We start from the raw sequence: 17052 nt of genomic DNA, 5'->3' as shown, positions 1-17052 counted from the left end.
TTTTTTAATCCACTAATTACATTTAAAACTACGGAGTAATTAATAATTTATTCTTAATACAAAACATTTGTCTAATTTTGGCAGTAAGCAACGTGCGAGAAAAGTTCTTATAAAGAAATGACACATACAATCTTGGTATTATTTTAGATTAGTTTTGTAAATAGGTTGTAGTAGTATACTAGTATGCACGTATAAAAATACTACGTACGTACATACAAATAATTACTATTATACTGTAGTGGTTTTTAAAAGTCTTTTACCAGATCAAGAGTTTTAGGGGTTTTTAAAAAATATATGGAGTAAGTATTATTTAAAACTAGATTAGGTCCCGTGCACGCACGGATATTTAAAAATTATTATTTGACCATCTTTTTTATAAAAATTTTAATTGAATTATTTATCCCTTAACTCTATTGCGTAATTAATAATCTCGAATGTACTCGTTTTATCATATTTTAACATACTACGTATTATATATTTTATATGTTTAATATGATGATCTGACTAAAATATTTGATATATTTAATATGCTAATTTGACCAAAATATCGAGTAAGAATATTTTCTATTATTGACATGACAATTTGACTAAAATTTTACCAAAATTTTAATAATGGCATATTCCATAATCCTATATTTTTTTCCATATATAAACATTTATACAAAAGGAGAGAAAATAAAAAAAGAATAAAATAAATATGTCTTTTTAGGAAAGAGTTTTTGGCGGGAAAATTTTTCACCAGGAAATGAACGTGTCATTCCTGGTGTCTCTTTTAGTATATAGTAATAGATATTTCCATAAATTAGAAGATCAGGAGGAAAGTTAATTATTTTTTTTCCTACAAAATATTAAGTTTTTAAAAGTTTCTTTAATAAAAATATATACGGAGTAATTTTTTTTTTTTTTAAAAAAAAAGCAAGAATACACAAGAGGATTACATGTGTTATTCTTGGTGTACGTGTCTTTTAGTATATAGTTACTTTATTTTTTTTATATGCAAATTACTGTAATCTTTTCCGTTTATACCTTTTTTTTTTATTATTATAATTATCTTATTATTCTATTTATACCTATTTTCAATTTCTTTTATTATTATCCATGATTTTAAAAAAATTATATTATAAATATTTAAGAAGAAATACAAAAAAAATGATAGGACGCAACAGGATGGAGATGACACGTGTCATTCCTGGTGTGTCTTTTAGTATATAATATAATAATCACTATGTCCCTTAATATCCGCTCCGCTTTCCTTATAAAGTCGTCCTTTAATACTCTCTCTGTTTCTATAAATGATATACTTTGACTAATATTAGATCATTTATCTTACTTACTATGGACCCAAATATATTAATATTTACTTTAAAAAAACATAAAAAAGTTCAACCCACCCCCACCCCCAAAGATTTCAAAACCTCAAGTGGACACAGTATCAATGCAGAAAATTTAGTACCAATAACACAAAATGACTTGTATTGTATTTCTAAGCAATTCTATGTTATTGGTACTAAAATATTAGTATTGGTACTAAATTTTCTATATCGGTACTCGAGGATTTCTAAACCTATAATGACTTTTGTGTCTATATGGTAACAAGTGAGTACCAATACAAAATCTTGAGTGCCAACAAAAATGCATAATGGTTAAAAAGTACTAATAATACAAGTCATTTTGTGTTTGTATTGTTATTCAAGATTTTGTATTGGTCCTCCCTTGAGGCAATACTAGCTTCCACAATAAGATACTCCATCCATTTTTTTTATCTTCCTGTTTCTATAAATGTCGTTTCTATTTGATCTTCTTGTTTCTATTTTGGACATGACTTTCTACCATAAATTTCTCCAACATCCTTATTTAATTCATTCATATACCAATTGCCTGTTGGTTCAGTGGTGATTGGGGCTGAACTTGGTAGGGAGAACTCGTGTTCGATCCCCCGCAACAACAATTGGGAGGGACTGGAACCTATCCACCCAGAACTCGCCCCGAATCCGGATTAGCTCTAAGGGTGAACCGGGTGGTAACACCAAAAAAATAAATTTAATTCATTCATATAACCGTTAACACACCCAACCCCACTTTTATAATTTTTTATTACTTTAATAAATTTTTTTTCTTTTTCCTTCATTTCTTTATTACTTTCTCTCACATCCAATCATTACTCTTAACCCCAATCATTACAAGATTTCATTTTCCACCCTAAATTCCAAATAGGAACATCAAAAAGGAAGGAAGAGAGTTAAAGATGGCCGTGGCCCGGGCTGGGCTTCGGGCCGAGCCCATATGTCGTGGGCCTAACCGGGTCAGGACCACGCCAGGCCACGTTGTTTCGTGTCGTGTCGGGCTGAAAAGTTAAAAACAAGGCCTAGGCCCGGCCCAAGTCCACGAGCTTTCGTGCCGGGGCGGCCCGTCGTGCCTAAGACTAATTTTACTAAATTTAGCGTGCTTTGTCGTGTCGGGCCGAGTAGTATCGTGACTTGCCGTGCATTTTCCAAAGATTAAGGCCCAGGCCCAGCCCGCAACCCACGACTTCGTGCCCATGGCGGGCCGTGCTTTTTCCGTGCTGGCGTGCTCGTGCCTGGGCGGGCCTTTTTTGTCCCGGGGTCGGGCCGGACCGGCCCACAGCCACCTTTAGAGAGAGTAGATTGCTGTTACGAGTAGTCGAGTACTGTTCTTTCACTCTTTTCAATACGGAGTGTTTTTCTTTGACTACATTCCAGTACTCCAAAAAGAAAAAAAAAAACGCACTGGAATTTCCCCCTCAAATTGTACTTTTTGATGTTCATCCTTTCCCCACAATATCTCCTTTATTATCGACGCAAAAATTGGAGTAATTTCGGCTCAATTTTGAAGGATTTCTAAACTAATTCTGGTACTCCGTATTTTATTTTTCAATTTTTTTGAATGAGTTGTTTTTGAAGTTCTGGGTTATTAATTGTATTACATATAACATGCACCCGAGTATTTATTGCTTTTATGTTTCTGGGAGTTTTACATTTCATTCTATGCAAGTTAATCATTGGTGTTTAATTTCTTTTGTGTCTAATTATTGAACACATTTGGCTGCAAAAATGTATGAGTGGGATGATCATAGTTTGAAAGGAATTAGGTTTAAATGTTTAATTGATTGTTTAAAATAAGAAAATTAAAGAATTCTGGTGCTGATTTGTGTTAAATTCAATGACCTTGGTGATTACCTTTTGTTTTACCTGATTGCAGCAAGTCTAATGTAAATGCTAATGAGAGTAATGACCGTGAAATAGATTCTACCGGGTTTTATAATCACGAGAAAAGGTGGGTATGAGATGTAATCCTTCTGTGAGGCAGTAGTTTAGGGTGCCTCCGGCTCGCTGTGCGTTAACGAACTCAATTTCAATTGAAACGAAGTTCAAATCAATGGATTAAACAATTTATGTCCTCAAACCAAACAATTTGTGCTTTTTTTTATTACTTTTGTTTATAGAGTACAACAGTGAAGAAAGCGTTACTCGAGCTATGGATATGCTTGAAAGAATCAATACTCATTTACAATGTGTTTGTGTGATTATAGTTGGGTTAGCTTAGGAGAAAGGAAGTAAGGGAGTACGAGGATTCCATGTTTTTGTCCCTTTTTTTTAAATCCTAATTTTTGTAGTCTTGGAAAGATTGGGTCATTGGGAAGGGAAAGGCACCCTTCCCTCTCCTTTCTTCACCTCAACAAGTTATGTCTTGGTGATGAGATCTATGGTTTATGGGAAGGAAGCTACATGCTGTAGTGCATGATAGTATGCGATAGCCAGTGAGCATTATGAAAAGTACAATTTCAGTTATTGTTTTCTTTTTCAAAGCATTAATTTATGCGGTCGCTTGCTCTAATCGTTGTAATATTTGCTGGCAGTTCATGTTGTTTTCAACGTTATGCTCTGGTATACTGGAAGATAATGTCTTGTGTGCTCTTTGTTTCACTATAATGTCATTACGTAAATTGTAGCCAAATTTATGATTTCTGTTAATTTTTTTTGGAAAGAATTTATGCTCTGATAGTGATGGTTCTTTCCTGCGATGCAGCATTCAAGTACTGGGCTAATGGTAGTTGGAGAATTTTTCCTTAAGACAAAATGCCTTATTTTGCTAAAGATGTAGATGCTGCTTTTCAGGGAGCTGGAACAAAAATGTATCCTTTCATGTACGTGATAATATCAACTTCATATTCACATTGATTGTTATCTATACCGATTTTTTTTTTAAATTTTATGAGGGTGAATGATTTCAGTATTTTGTGGTTATGCCTCTTGATTTTCGTATTTTGCTTCTATAAATTATAGATCTACCTCCTCTCAGTTTTTGGGTTGCATTTCTCGGTGACCGGGAAGTTGGTATTAGGATTTGGAAGAATAACCGGAGACGCTGCCTCAAACATGATTAGGTTATCTGTTCAAGAGGATAAAGTTCCCAGCCTTGTGTTGAAGTGTATTCAATTAGCTTGAGTTAATGAATCCCATGTGCTTTCCCTCTAAATGTCTTGAATAACTGGATATTTGGCTCTGTTCCTTCTGAAGTCTATAAGCTCGGGAACAAGGTCGAAACAATATCTTAACTATTTTATTCCATCCATTATAACTTAAATTAATAGTAAAATATATGCATATTACTTATTCTGTTTTAAGATAGTTGCATGACTTGCATCATTTTGACTTTCACTGTCTCACGTTTGTCAACATATGACTTTGACTTTAAAAATCTATAAGGGGGCGTTTGGTTCATCTCCAGGTAGGAGGTTAGGTATGAAACCCATGGGTTTGGGATGAGGTCATACCTTAATTCATGTGCTTGGTTGCTTATAAATAAAACTTAATTTTATTATTTTGACAGGAAAATTATTATTTTTCTTTTAAAGAAAACTATTTATACTCTCTCTAAACCTATACCATACCCATACCCTGCAGTGAACCAAACGCTTAATGCGTTGAAGGAATAAGCCATATTGTCATATTTCTGCTTTAACATGACCAGGTGATCATAGAGAAAATTTCACAGCGGAGGCCACAATAAAACTGTTTTCTATAGTATAGTTCACTACCTTGTATACTTAGGCTATTTCTGAACTCTTGTTTTCTGTTTTTTTTATTTCCTTGACCTGTGTTTTAGCGGTTTAGAGATCTGGTGTGTTGAGAATCTCAGCTTGGTTCCAGTACCGAAGTCATCTCATGGGAAACTTTTTTCAGGGAGCGTATATCTGATTTTAAATGTAAGTTATTGGTATTCATTGATTGCTGGGACCTCATGTTACTTATTGTTGCTGTGCTGGGTGTTATTTTTTGCTTACTTTTCCATTTAATAGACAAGCAGAAACATCTAGGAGTGTCGTATCACCTATAATTATTAATCTGTCTTTTGAGGCAGACAGTATTGCTGAAAGATGGAATGCTTGAACATGATGTACATTATTGGCTTGGAAAGGATGCAAATGAGGTTTGATTTCTTTCTCCATTTTCTAGATGGCCCTAAAATTGTAACAGAACCACTGTTGTTCCAGCTTAAATGATTTCTCATGGAGAAATGCACTGTAATTTTCACTGAGGTAGTTGTTATTCTCATGTAGGTGGAGTCGCTAATGGTCTCAGATAAAGCGCTTGAATTAGATTTGGCCTTAGGATCTTGCACTGTGCAATACCAGGAAAAACAAGGTCAAGAGTCAGCAAAGTTTTTGTCATACTTTAAACCTTGTATTATTCCATGTGAAGGAGTATATACATCAGGACCAGAGAGGTCAAATAGAGGCACATACCATATTACCTTGTTAGCATGCAAGGGCGAACATGCCATTTCGGTTAAGGAGGTAAGACTTCCTCAGCTATTAACACTTAATTGACAATAAAGTGGCTGACTGAAGATACATTATGGTGGTGGTGGTGGGTACCTCATGAGGACACACTTTGAGGGGGTGTTTGGTTCGCGGTTTCTAAGTATGAGGTATGGTTTAGAATGGTCTAAACCCATTCCATGTGTTTGGTTGGAAATTTTAAGAGTTTTAAACCATACCTCAAACCCCAAGGTATGGGGTTTAGAAAATCTAGGGGGATGGGTGGGTATGGCTCATACCTTTACTCAAGGTATCAAACAAAAGGAAAAAACTCATCCCCAAATCGAAACAAACACATGGTATTAAGAATCAAGTTCCAAACCCATACCACCTTGATATCATTCTTGATTCAACCTCATACCAGTTTGCGAACCAAACGCCCCCTAAACTCCTCGGGCATTTGGTTCTCACAATGTTATGGGGTTGAAATCAAGAATGATATCAAGATAGTATGGTTTGGAACTTGATTCTTAATACCATGTGTTTGGTTCAGTTCATGATTCCCCCCCCCCCCCCCCCTTTTAATTGATACCTGAAGTGAAGGTATGAGCCAAACTCCCGACATGTTTCTAAACCCTATACCTTTGGGGGTTTGAGATATGGGTTTAAAACTCTTAAAATTATCAACCAAACACATGGTATGGGTTTGGACCATTCTAAACCCATACCTCATACCTAGAAATCTAGAATTCGCGAACCAAACACCCAGACAAACTGCTACAACACAAAGATGTGGATAACCCAATAGATTGTATCCATATCCCCCTAGGAATTTTATGTGTTTGGTGGTTTCTTGGTGACAGATGCACTGGTTGAATCAAGTTTGTTTAACTATTTTCTTTATCCCGCAAGGAAATTTTTGGCCTCCCACAATATGATCCCTGGCAATAATTGAACCATATTCTGAGAAATATCCAAACCATTCATCTTCAAAGTTTAGTTCTCCTTTTCGGAACTAATATCCAGAATTTCAAATTTATTCCAGAAATAAAGAAAATTGAGTTCTATAGAATCCTGTTTATGTTTACTGAGGATGTCGCAGCCACACAGCCAGACATTATTATTAGAATAAGTAAATAATCTTCTATTTAGTAATGTGTATATTGAGTGTATATCCTTGTATCATAGTCATAATCTTAGCCATAATTGTAGCCGTAACTTTAGCCATAATATTGGCTTGTAATCCTGTATATATATGTTTGACAATGGCAATGAGAATAGTCAGCAATTCAATTTTCAGTGCTATTGTCAAACATATAAGTCCGAATCTTCTGTCCCACAATATATGTAACACTTGTATGCCCCACTTCTTCCCATTGGTTGGTATTAATGTAATTTTAGATATGAAAATAAAAATGATTGCTTAATTACAAATATCAACCAACAAGAAAAAGTGACACACAAGTGGTACACAAATTGTGGGATAGAGGATTTTGACTCACTTTGCAGTGAGACTACCCCTAAACTATCCTACATTAATACAAGCCTTTGATTACTTTTGGCCTAGGCATACTAACCAAAAACCTCTTACATGAAGATCTAAAATAAACTTCATTACCGATAAAACTTGATGCGTCTATACTTCCTGTTTTTAAGATCCCTTGTAATTCAACCACTGCATGATCTGCATCTGTCACCAATTAAAGGCCATATCATCAACCTACCATGGAGTGCCCTGCTCATATATTCATCCTATAAGCTTCAAAGAAGTTTTCAATAACGGAATAACCGAAGACATGCATTGAATTATGAACCACACTACTATATTTGTCTAAGAATCATTTGGTTTTTTTTTTATCACAAATTCTAGGATCTCAATGGTGGTTATTAGTTCATTCAATTATTGACATTTCCTAAAAGTTAAATTCAATTCTTACTTTTTCATTAAATGAAGCACTATCAGTCTTTAGTGATTATGCTACTGCTTACCTCATTTCCTAGCTCTCTGTAATTTTGAGTTGTTTTCACTAGAATATCAATGTTTAGTTCAATTAAATGATCAGATTATCTAAGCTCTATATCAATTTCTATTGGTTTGCCTGTGCAAATAAGGAAATGCTAGCATCTTTTAGTGAATTGAATGCTCACTTCACTCTCTAGCAGCGTAGCTTTCGGTAGTATTGAATTGTATTTAGCTTCTCCCTTTAAAGTTAAGACATTAACTTCTGCTGTGTTGGTTTGGGTAAGATTATTTGCTATTTTCAGTGTTTGGTCCCTTCAGTAACAATGCTGACGGTGAAACGTTGTGACTTGTGACACGTACTGGTTTAGGTGCCTTTTTCACGGTCATCTTTGAACCATGATGATGTTTTTATCCTAGACACGGAATCAAAAGTATATCTCTTTAGTGGTCACAACTCGAGCATACAAGAAAGAGCTAAGGCTTTAGAGGTCATCAAGTATATTAAGGAAGAAAAGCATGGTGGGAAATGCCAGGTGGCTACAATAGGTACTTAATTTGGTTCTCTTTTTCCCGTCATGATTTCTGTATTTATTATCATCAAGCACGAATATTTGTTGAAGCTTTTTGTGCTTTGACTGGTTTTTCTGCTTTGATGAACAACAACCAATGTAGCCCAACCTAGTTGATTGATTTCCTCATTGTTGCTTGATAGCTGTATGCTTTTGAAGTTGGTTTATATATTTATTTATATATTCTGTTCTCCTTCTTTCAGAGGATGGAAAGTTTGTTGGTGATTCAGATGCAGGGGAGTTTTGGAGTATTTTTGGGGGTTATGCTCCTATTCCTCGTGACTCATCTTCATTTTTCAAGAAACAACATGATGTTCCCTTTGTGAAATTATTTTTGTAAGTTGTTTTTGCGAATCTTAGTAATTTGTCCTTATGGTTTCATTTTATTATCAAATCTCTCAGAAGCGTTCCTGTTGTTGCGTTCTTATTTATTAATAGATTCTGTAAAACATTATCATTTGACACTGCAAGAATAAGATTTCTAAGAGCTGCAAGAAATTACTGCCAATTATTTGCTGTTTGCTTAAACATCAATGTGTCTCCCCTTCTCCATTGTATCTGAAATCCCTTGCTATCCCTTATCCTCTACTTGGTTCTGTAATTTGAAAAACTCAATGTTTCAAGGTTCTTGTTTTAACAGGATAACTATCCAGGGTAAACTATGTGAAACTTCCAGTGGTACATTTAGTAGAGAAATGCTAGATAGAGAAAAGTGCTACATTTTGGACTGTGATGCAGAGGTATATGTTTGGATGGGACGGTGTACTTCAATCTCAGAGCGCAAGACATCAATAACTGCAACGGAAGTAAGAAAACCTTCCTTTCCGCCTTACGTTATGCTCGCATTTCCATCACAAAAGTGCCCTTTTCATGTCTCTTCTACTCTTCTTTCATTAATATGTACATCCAGAGCTTTGACTTCTACTTTAAATCATTAAATCAGACTATCAGTTTTGTCCTTGTTCTTTCCACAATTCCCACCAGCAAAACCTTTTGTGCAAACTTTTAATTGGTACAAGAATTATCAAGATTTTTGTGGTGGTCTTAGTCTTCTGACAATGAGGATATTAAAGCGGCTCATAAAACTCTATTACATTTGCAAATATTCCTGTTGTTTCCGAATCCCTATCATTGTTTTCCTGATCATTTCCAGGATTTCCTCAGATCCCAAGGCAGGTCAACTAGGAGCCTTGTAATGGTCTTGACAGAAGGTTCAGAAACTCCCAAATTTAAGTCAAACTTTGTTGGCTGGCCTCAAACAGATAACCCCAAACTTTATGAAGAAGGCAAAGGGAAAGTAGCAGGTAATTGTGAATGAAATTGAATCAAGAAAGAAACTATTTTCAAATGGGTTGATGATCTTCGTGCCTTTCTTTTTCCAGCAATATTCAAGCAACAAGGTTATAATATAAAGGAGCTTCCGGAAGAATATTGCCAACCATTGATTAATTGCAGGGGAAAGCTTGAAGTATCGAAGTTCTATGTTTTGACAATTATGGGTCTGTTATAGATTAAGTATTCTTATGTCGAGCAATTTCAATGGATCAGGTCTGGGGGGTAAATGGTGATCATCTGTCTATCATGCCTTCTGAGGGAGATATAAAGCTTTTCAGTGGGGACTGTCATATTGTGAAGTATACATATCAAAGTAGTCAAAGGGATGAAAGCATATTGTATGCTTGGCTTGGCACTGCAAGCATCAAGGTAAAGGCTATATTCCTATTAAGATTGTTTAGTATAAAGGGATGCATAAAAGGATTCTTGCTCCATAAGACAGTGCTGAGTACTTAATTCGCAGCATTAAAAATTTCATACTCCTATGCCTCTATTCGCACCCATATGATATGATGTTGGAATTATCTAAATGTTGTTTGGTCTTTTGTATCGCCGTTTATTATGCAACTGCTAGTATCCACTTTGACAAACTCCCATTCTGGCAATATACATTGGGCTGTGGTTCAAGACTACATCTTTTGCAGAAGTTCTTAATTCTTCCTTGGAGCTGTCTTTGATATAGTTGAGTTACGCAGAAAGAAATATTTACTGTGCCTTCTGTTATTTAGTTTTATGATCCACATCCTGAAACAATAAGCCATCGTCATTCTTCGGTGCAGGAAGATAGAGTAGATGCAATCTCCCATATTATCAATATGGCTAAATCAACAAAAGGAACGCCGGTTTTGGTAAGATTTCTTGTGCGTTCTCCCATTCTTCAATTCTTTTTCTTATTGCTTGTGCTTCACATCTCACTCATGAAGACTAAGATTCTATATCATGGTCTCTGAAAGATGCAAAAACTAAATCTTGTAGCTAACTTCTAGAATGTTCTGGATACGAGATGATATACCTGATGTTAGATGCTGCTTCCAGCTGATAAGCTTAGCCCTGATATTTACTCTGTTATTGGTATTGACCGTTGTCTGTATAACATGTTCATGTTGTTTTGTTCATCTTGCATAAAATGGGATTTGTTGCAACAGCAGAAGTTAGATCTTTATGCACCATTGTATTTGGTTTTTTTTTTATGGGTCCGTTTGTTTCAGAAAAAATTGTTTATCTCTTTTTGACTTGTACAATTTGGCTGCAGGCTCAAATTTTTGAGGGAAAGGAGCCAGATCAGTTTTTCTGGGTCACCCAGAGACTGATAGTTTTAAAGGTTGTATTCTAATGACTGTCTTTCCTTCCACACAATTCATAAGTTCTAATTTTCTTTTTTTTTCGGCTTCTAAACAGGGAGGTACGTTCACCAGGTACATAAATTTCATTCAAGAAAAAGGCTTTGCTGACAACACTTATAGTGCTAGAAGCTCCGCGCTTTTTCGTGTTCAGGGATCAAGTCTGGAGAATATGCAAGCCATTCAAGTTAACATGGTAAGAACAGATAACTCGCAGACACGAAGTTCTTAACTTTGGTGGTAATTTGTAGTTTCTTCTGTTGATTCGAGGGTACATCTGCTCTACAACTTTGGCTTCTGTCCCAGGCTGTTAATTAAAGTGCATGTTGTTCAACATCCAACTTGTCAGGGTTTCCATTTACGTGCGATGCAATATGATTGCCTATGTCTGGTAAATGTTGTTCCCACTTGAGTTGTACTGTCATATCATATTTTCATTTATCTGTCATTGTTTATCGAAGAAATTTATGGGGATAATGGTGCCCAAACTGTAATAAAATTCAGAACTAATAAAAAGTTCACTCTTTTTATTACTCCATGTTCATTATCGAATTATGTACCTTAGATTTATGTGACACACTTGTCCACTTAGTTTTGCGCTACTGTCAATATCAGTGAAAATGATTGCCCTTGTTAGTTATCTGATAGTCATACAGTAGTTTTCTTGAAATGTTATCATGTATAAAAAACGATATTTCTATGATAGGAAGTTGAGTTCTGTTTGAAAGTATAATGCTGTCTCTGTACTCAGAAATAGCTATCACTAAAATACCTTTTTACCATAGTTTAGGCATTCCCGCGCTCTCCCTATACAGAGTAAGGTATCTCATGAAATCAAATTATAAACCATCTCTACTTTACGAAAGGTGACCTTTTGTCTGTTCTTTTGTTTTTCTGGACTGTCTTAAGATTCCAAGTTGTGTTATGTGCACATCCTATTAGTTGGGTGCTGGGTAAGTAATGTGCAACTTGAGTACTTTAGCCCGTCTTTAATTGTTAATCATCTTATATCCAGGTTGCAGGTTCCTTGAATTCATCATATTGCTATATCTTGCAAACTGAAGCAGCTGTATTCTCCTGGATTGGAAGTTTAACTTTGAGCAGAGACCATGACCTACTTGACAGGATGTTGGAACTGCTAAATGTATGCAGACTATCAACTTCTGCATCTCCTCTATCTTTTTTTTCTTTTTTTTTCTTCTAAAAAATGGTGTGTTTGTGTATCCATGCATGGTAGACAAATTACAAACTTTTTTCAAAATAACATTTACCCTTTTACCTTCTGCAATTTCGTGCTCATTGCAGTACCTCCATTACTTTTCAGGGAGAGTGAACTTTCTAGATCATGTTTGAAATGTAGGCTTGATATAGAGGATAGAAAGAAACTTGATATAGATCCCCTCCCCAATCCCCATCCTAATTTCATCACATAACGTTGGTGTGTGTGTGAGAGAGAGGGAGCTCGGTATACACAGAGCTCTCAGGCAATTTGGCTTGGGTAAGGAAGAGATATCATGGGAAAGGTTTGATCAGTTTAGAAGTTAAAATGTTAAATATTGTACTAGCAATTGAGGAAGCAGATGGGACCCACCAAGCGAGGAACTTTGTCTCTCCCATTATAAGAAGTCAAAGATAAACATTTTTTCCCAAATTAAGATTCCCCCTGAATTATTTGACTTAAACACTTGCTTTTCTATTAATACGCATTCACGTTGAATGAATTGAAGCATGCTGTGGCATTTACTCTGTGCTAGAGCTTGCTCTGAGATTCTCTCTCCCCCTCTCTCAAACTTATCTAAAACCTGTAGAACACTCTTCCTATATTACATGCTTCTTGTTCCTGTGTTATCCGTTTGGCGCAAAGGTAATAGTGATTTATGGTAAAATTACAACCTTGGTTTTTGCAATCATTTCATAATAGATTCTTTAGCTTCTGATTAGTAGTTTAGTTTACATCAAAAATTCACCAACATACTTCGTTCACAGCCAGCTTGGCAACCTAAATCATTCCGAGAAGGGGGTGAACCAGATGAATTCTGGAGTGCTCTTGGTGGAAAAGTAGATTATCCAAGGGAAAAGGAAATCAGAAAGCATATAGAAGATCCACATTTGTTTGTGTGCAATTGTTCTGAAGGTAATCATTGGTCTATTTCCTCATATTTTTCCATTTTGAAAAGATCAAGTTGCTGGGTTATGATTTGCAGACTTATCCAAGTTACAATTGATTTTAATATGCTTCATGGTGGCTCATGAATCTTATTCAACCTGATTGGGGTTCTCTATGCAGATGACTTCAAGGTGCGTCTCTTATTGTCAACATGGTTGGCAATGTATTGTTGCATCTATTTTCATAAGATATCTTCTATAGCCTAATTTTACCGTATTGACTTGCCAAAAAAAATGGACTGGAGACCCTTCTACAGAAATACTGTCTGCTGTAATCAATCTAATTATTATTTGTTTGAAGTATGACTATTGCCTGATACCATAAATTTCTCCCCCCTTTTTGAAAAGCAACAATTTCACTTAAGAACAGTTCCCCTATTCCCACATGAATTTTAGTGAATGGCACATGAGGGTTTCTTGACCACTATGACAAAAACCAAGGTGGCAATAAACCTTGGCTAACCCTCCCACCCCCACAAAAAATAAAAATAAAAATAAATCTCTTGCTTGAATTACTGGAAGAGAAAAATAATCTACCTTGAGGGTACGAATCTGGATCGAATATGTAAATTATTGGCCTTTTTTCCGTTCTGACTTCAGAGGAGTGGGCACTGCTGTTTAGGTACTACCTTGATTTCCATCAACAATCTGCGATACCTGTAATTCCTTGGTCTGGAAACTTTTAACTTTCTCTTTGCAGCTAAGCTAGCTGCAGCCTGCACAGGCCGGTCAGGCCCTGCAGGACATTTTATAATCATGTTCTTTATGCAAAACAATGGGAACTGTTATCTTCTTTGTAGAAGTTTTAGCATTCTGTTTATGATAAGATGTGTTTACGTCTGATTAGAAGTGTTTCCCCCCAAATCGCACATGTTTGCCAGTCTGGGACCTCCATTCATTTAACAAAAGATGGAAATCAGTTCCATGCCTAAAACGTTGTTTGTGCTTAGAGTTGATGAAGCATTTCTGAAATGTAGTTTTCAAGTCAATATAAAATGTAGTAGTACTTACATTTAATTTTGTTGTGTGACATGATTAGTTTGCAAGTCACTATTTATTGCCTGTGTTTCCAGGTGAAAGAAATATTCAGCTTTACACAAGATGATTTAACTACTGAGGATGTCTTCATTCTAGACTGCTACACTGAAATTTATGTTTGGCTAGGTTCCCAGTCAAATGTCCAACCAAATCTACAAACAATACAATTTGGCCTGGTAATAATACTAATTTGTATTCCAGTTCTTCTGTTTTTTTTTTTGACGGTACACGTCGTCTTTATCCTGATATATGAAGCCTCACTTACCATTCCACCATTGAAACTCATTTTTCTTTGACGCGTCCAAATCCTACTTAGTGAGTTTGCCAATGTTGTGTCGTTTTTCAAACCACTACTATTGTTATGTTTCAAGAGACCTTCATGGTTCTTGACTTCTTGCTCATATTTTCTTCCCAATTGTCTGCATTCTCTTTTGGTCTAATCTATAACTCTAGACTAACCAGCTGTAGAAAGTCTAGAAACCCATGTAAGTTTATCACTGTAACTCTTTGAAGGACCAAGATATTGAGGCTGAGGCATACAGACTTGAACACGTTTAGCATCAGTAAAGGTATCTCTTGACTAGATTAGTCTTGAATGTCACTAAACTACAATCAAAATTTCAGAAGCTCCTCAACCTTTAGACTGTGCTTAAAATATGCTTATTGGGCTTTCTTGGTTTATTGGTCAAGCACTCTTCATGAAAACAGAAAAATTTTCTTCGTGACTACACGTGCAAGTTATGGGATCATGAGTTCACATGATTTTATTTATTTCCAGTCTAACCTATAATTCACTGATATTGCTTTCATCTTGTATTAAAAATTCCAGAAATACCTGGAGGGAGACATTTTGGCTCAAGGACTATCGTTGGAAACCCCATTGTATATGGTTACAGAGAGACATGAACCAGAGTTCTTTACTTGCTTTTTTGATTGGGATGTTTCAAAATCACATGTAAGGAAATATTCTATGCCTTTGTATGGTTCTTGTGTACTATTTGTTGTCATCTCACTGATCGTGCAACTTGAAGTACAATTGATACAAAACTTTTGTATTTTGCTAACACGGAATGTGCCAGACTGAAGTACTATTAGTGTTCTACTGCAGTTTCTGTAGTCATCGAAGATGAGTTGAAGATACAAAACTAACATTTACTTGTATTGCATATGACAATTCTACTTTGTGTCCCCTCTTTCAGATGGATGGAAATTCATTTGAGAGAAAGCTTGCATTACTAAGGGGAGAAAAGAAGTTGGAGGCAAGTACACATCTTTCAGATTGATTATCCCTAAAGAGTCTGGCTATGATCATGCATAAGTTATATCATTTTAATTATTATTTTGAAGCCCAAGAACAGTTAGTTTATGCTTCTAAAATGTGTCCTTTGTGTAGACACCTCCAAGGAACTCAAGCAGGACATATTCCTCGGAATATTACCAAAGTGGTTCAAGAAGCAAATCTGTAAGTTCTACTGGAATGCCAAGAAGTGCATCTCCATCACTTTCAGGATCGCAATTAGCTTCTTCAACTGCAATTGCTAAGAAACTTTTATCAGAACAACCCGTGAACCACAGCAGTACTGTTGGTAAGTAGGAAATCCTAAAATTGTCATTGAAATCAGCTCTGTTTTATCAAGCATTAGGTATGAGACATCAAGGGTTTTGTCAAATTGGTTCTCTGCTATTATCAAATTTTCAATGTGTATCCTCGTTTTGAATTTCTCACATCATGGGTATGCATGTTTGCAGATTTCCATAAACTGGAATCAAGAAATCCTGCTGATGGTGCTGATTTATCACTGGTAGCTGAAAATGATGATGATGATGATGCTAATTTGTTAAAATATCCTTATGAACGCTTAACGCTGACTTCTGATGAACCAGTTTCAGACATAGATCTGACCAAGCGTGAGGTAATTTTATTCACACAGGCACTGAGAATTGCACATATTCAATCAAGTTTCAGAAAGAGGTCCATGATCACTTTGTTTCTGCCTTCTTAAGGGTTTTTAAACTGAAGAACACCTTACCTTCTTCCCTCCTTCCACCCACACCAACAAAAAAATCTCAAGACTAAAAAAAGCAAATAAAAAAAGTCCACGAACACATGGACCCAAACCCTATTTTCTTTAGTTGTACCATGATCATATATTAAAGTTCAAACAAGATAAATTTGTAAATGTTTGAAAATGCTTCATTTATGTGCAGGATAACAATTCATATTCATTTACTGTTCATAGTTCTCATAGTTCGGTCTTGATGATTTTTAGGCATACTTGTCCAAGGCGGAGTTCCTGGAGAAGTTTGGCATGACAACACGAGCCTTCTACGCTCTACCGAAATGGAGGCAGAACAAACTAAAGATCTCCCTTAATCTTTTCTAATGCAAGTACGCAACTGTCCTGATAATTAGATAACTGAAGGCTGGTATATTCTACTAAGGCATCCATTAGTTTAAGAAATGAACTCTTGTTTTCTTCATTCAAATATTTGACAGGAGATATTCTTTGTCACTTTTGTGGTGTAATTTGAACTAGTAATGTGAGTGTGACAAGAAATTACGATCATGATGCTATGCTTGTGACATACTTTGTATAATTCAAACAAAGGAATCTATCTATACTATATATTAAAAGGCGTTGATAAGCAAGCCTATGTGCCACGTGGCACTCACACTAATCTCACTTCAATGTTTCATGTCGTACACAATTATTTAAAAATGATAAATATGTGTGGTACAAGTCTTGAACCCGTGACCTCTAATTTGTAAACCAAACAATTAACCACTAATCCAAATCAAATTATATGTCATCTTTTCATAACAAAACATAATAAATGGCAATTTAATAATTATGGAGT

General features: G+C 35.6%; 1 protein-coding gene across 5 annotated transcripts; it reads left to right on the top strand.

Annotated features, from left to right (window-relative positions):
• Positions 1-2682: 2682 nt before the first annotated feature.
• On the top strand, positions 2683-16839 carry LOC110803026 (villin-1). Of its 5 annotated transcripts, none has more exons than XM_022008485.2 (24): positions 2683-2872; positions 4048-4153; positions 5128-5227; positions 5383-5451; positions 5582-5818; positions 8114-8291; positions 8518-8650; positions 8955-9120; positions 9468-9618; positions 9697-9782; positions 9863-10018; positions 10429-10497; positions 10902-10970; positions 11048-11185; positions 11339-11380; positions 12005-12133; positions 12976-13123; positions 13277-13287; positions 14229-14369; positions 15023-15148; positions 15393-15452; positions 15587-15779; positions 15943-16106; positions 16464-16839. In XM_022008485.2, the coding sequence occupies exons 2-24, from the start codon at positions 4098-4100 to the stop codon at positions 16575-16577; spliced, it is 2736 nt and encodes a 911-aa protein (XP_021864177.2). In that variant the 5' UTR covers positions 2683-2872; positions 4048-4097; the 3' UTR covers positions 16578-16839. The 5 variants fall into 5 exon arrangements, with proteins under 5 accessions (XP_021864177.2, XP_021864176.2, XP_021864178.2 ...); XM_022008484.2 differs by having other exon boundaries at positions 4048-4165; XM_022008486.2 differs by lacking the exon at positions 11339-11380 and having other exon boundaries at positions 4048-4165.
• Positions 16840-17052: the final 213 nt, after the last annotated feature.

The sequence above is a fragment of the Spinacia oleracea genome, chromosome 1, assembly GCF_020520425.1.
Source record: "Spinacia oleracea cultivar Varoflay chromosome 1, BTI_SOV_V1, whole genome shotgun sequence".
In the NCBI taxonomy this organism is placed as follows: Eukaryota; Viridiplantae; Streptophyta; class Magnoliopsida; order Caryophyllales; family Amaranthaceae; genus Spinacia; species Spinacia oleracea.
The sequence above is the reverse complement of the archived record's forward strand: the minus strand, read 5'-3'. Positions and strand labels throughout refer to the sequence as shown.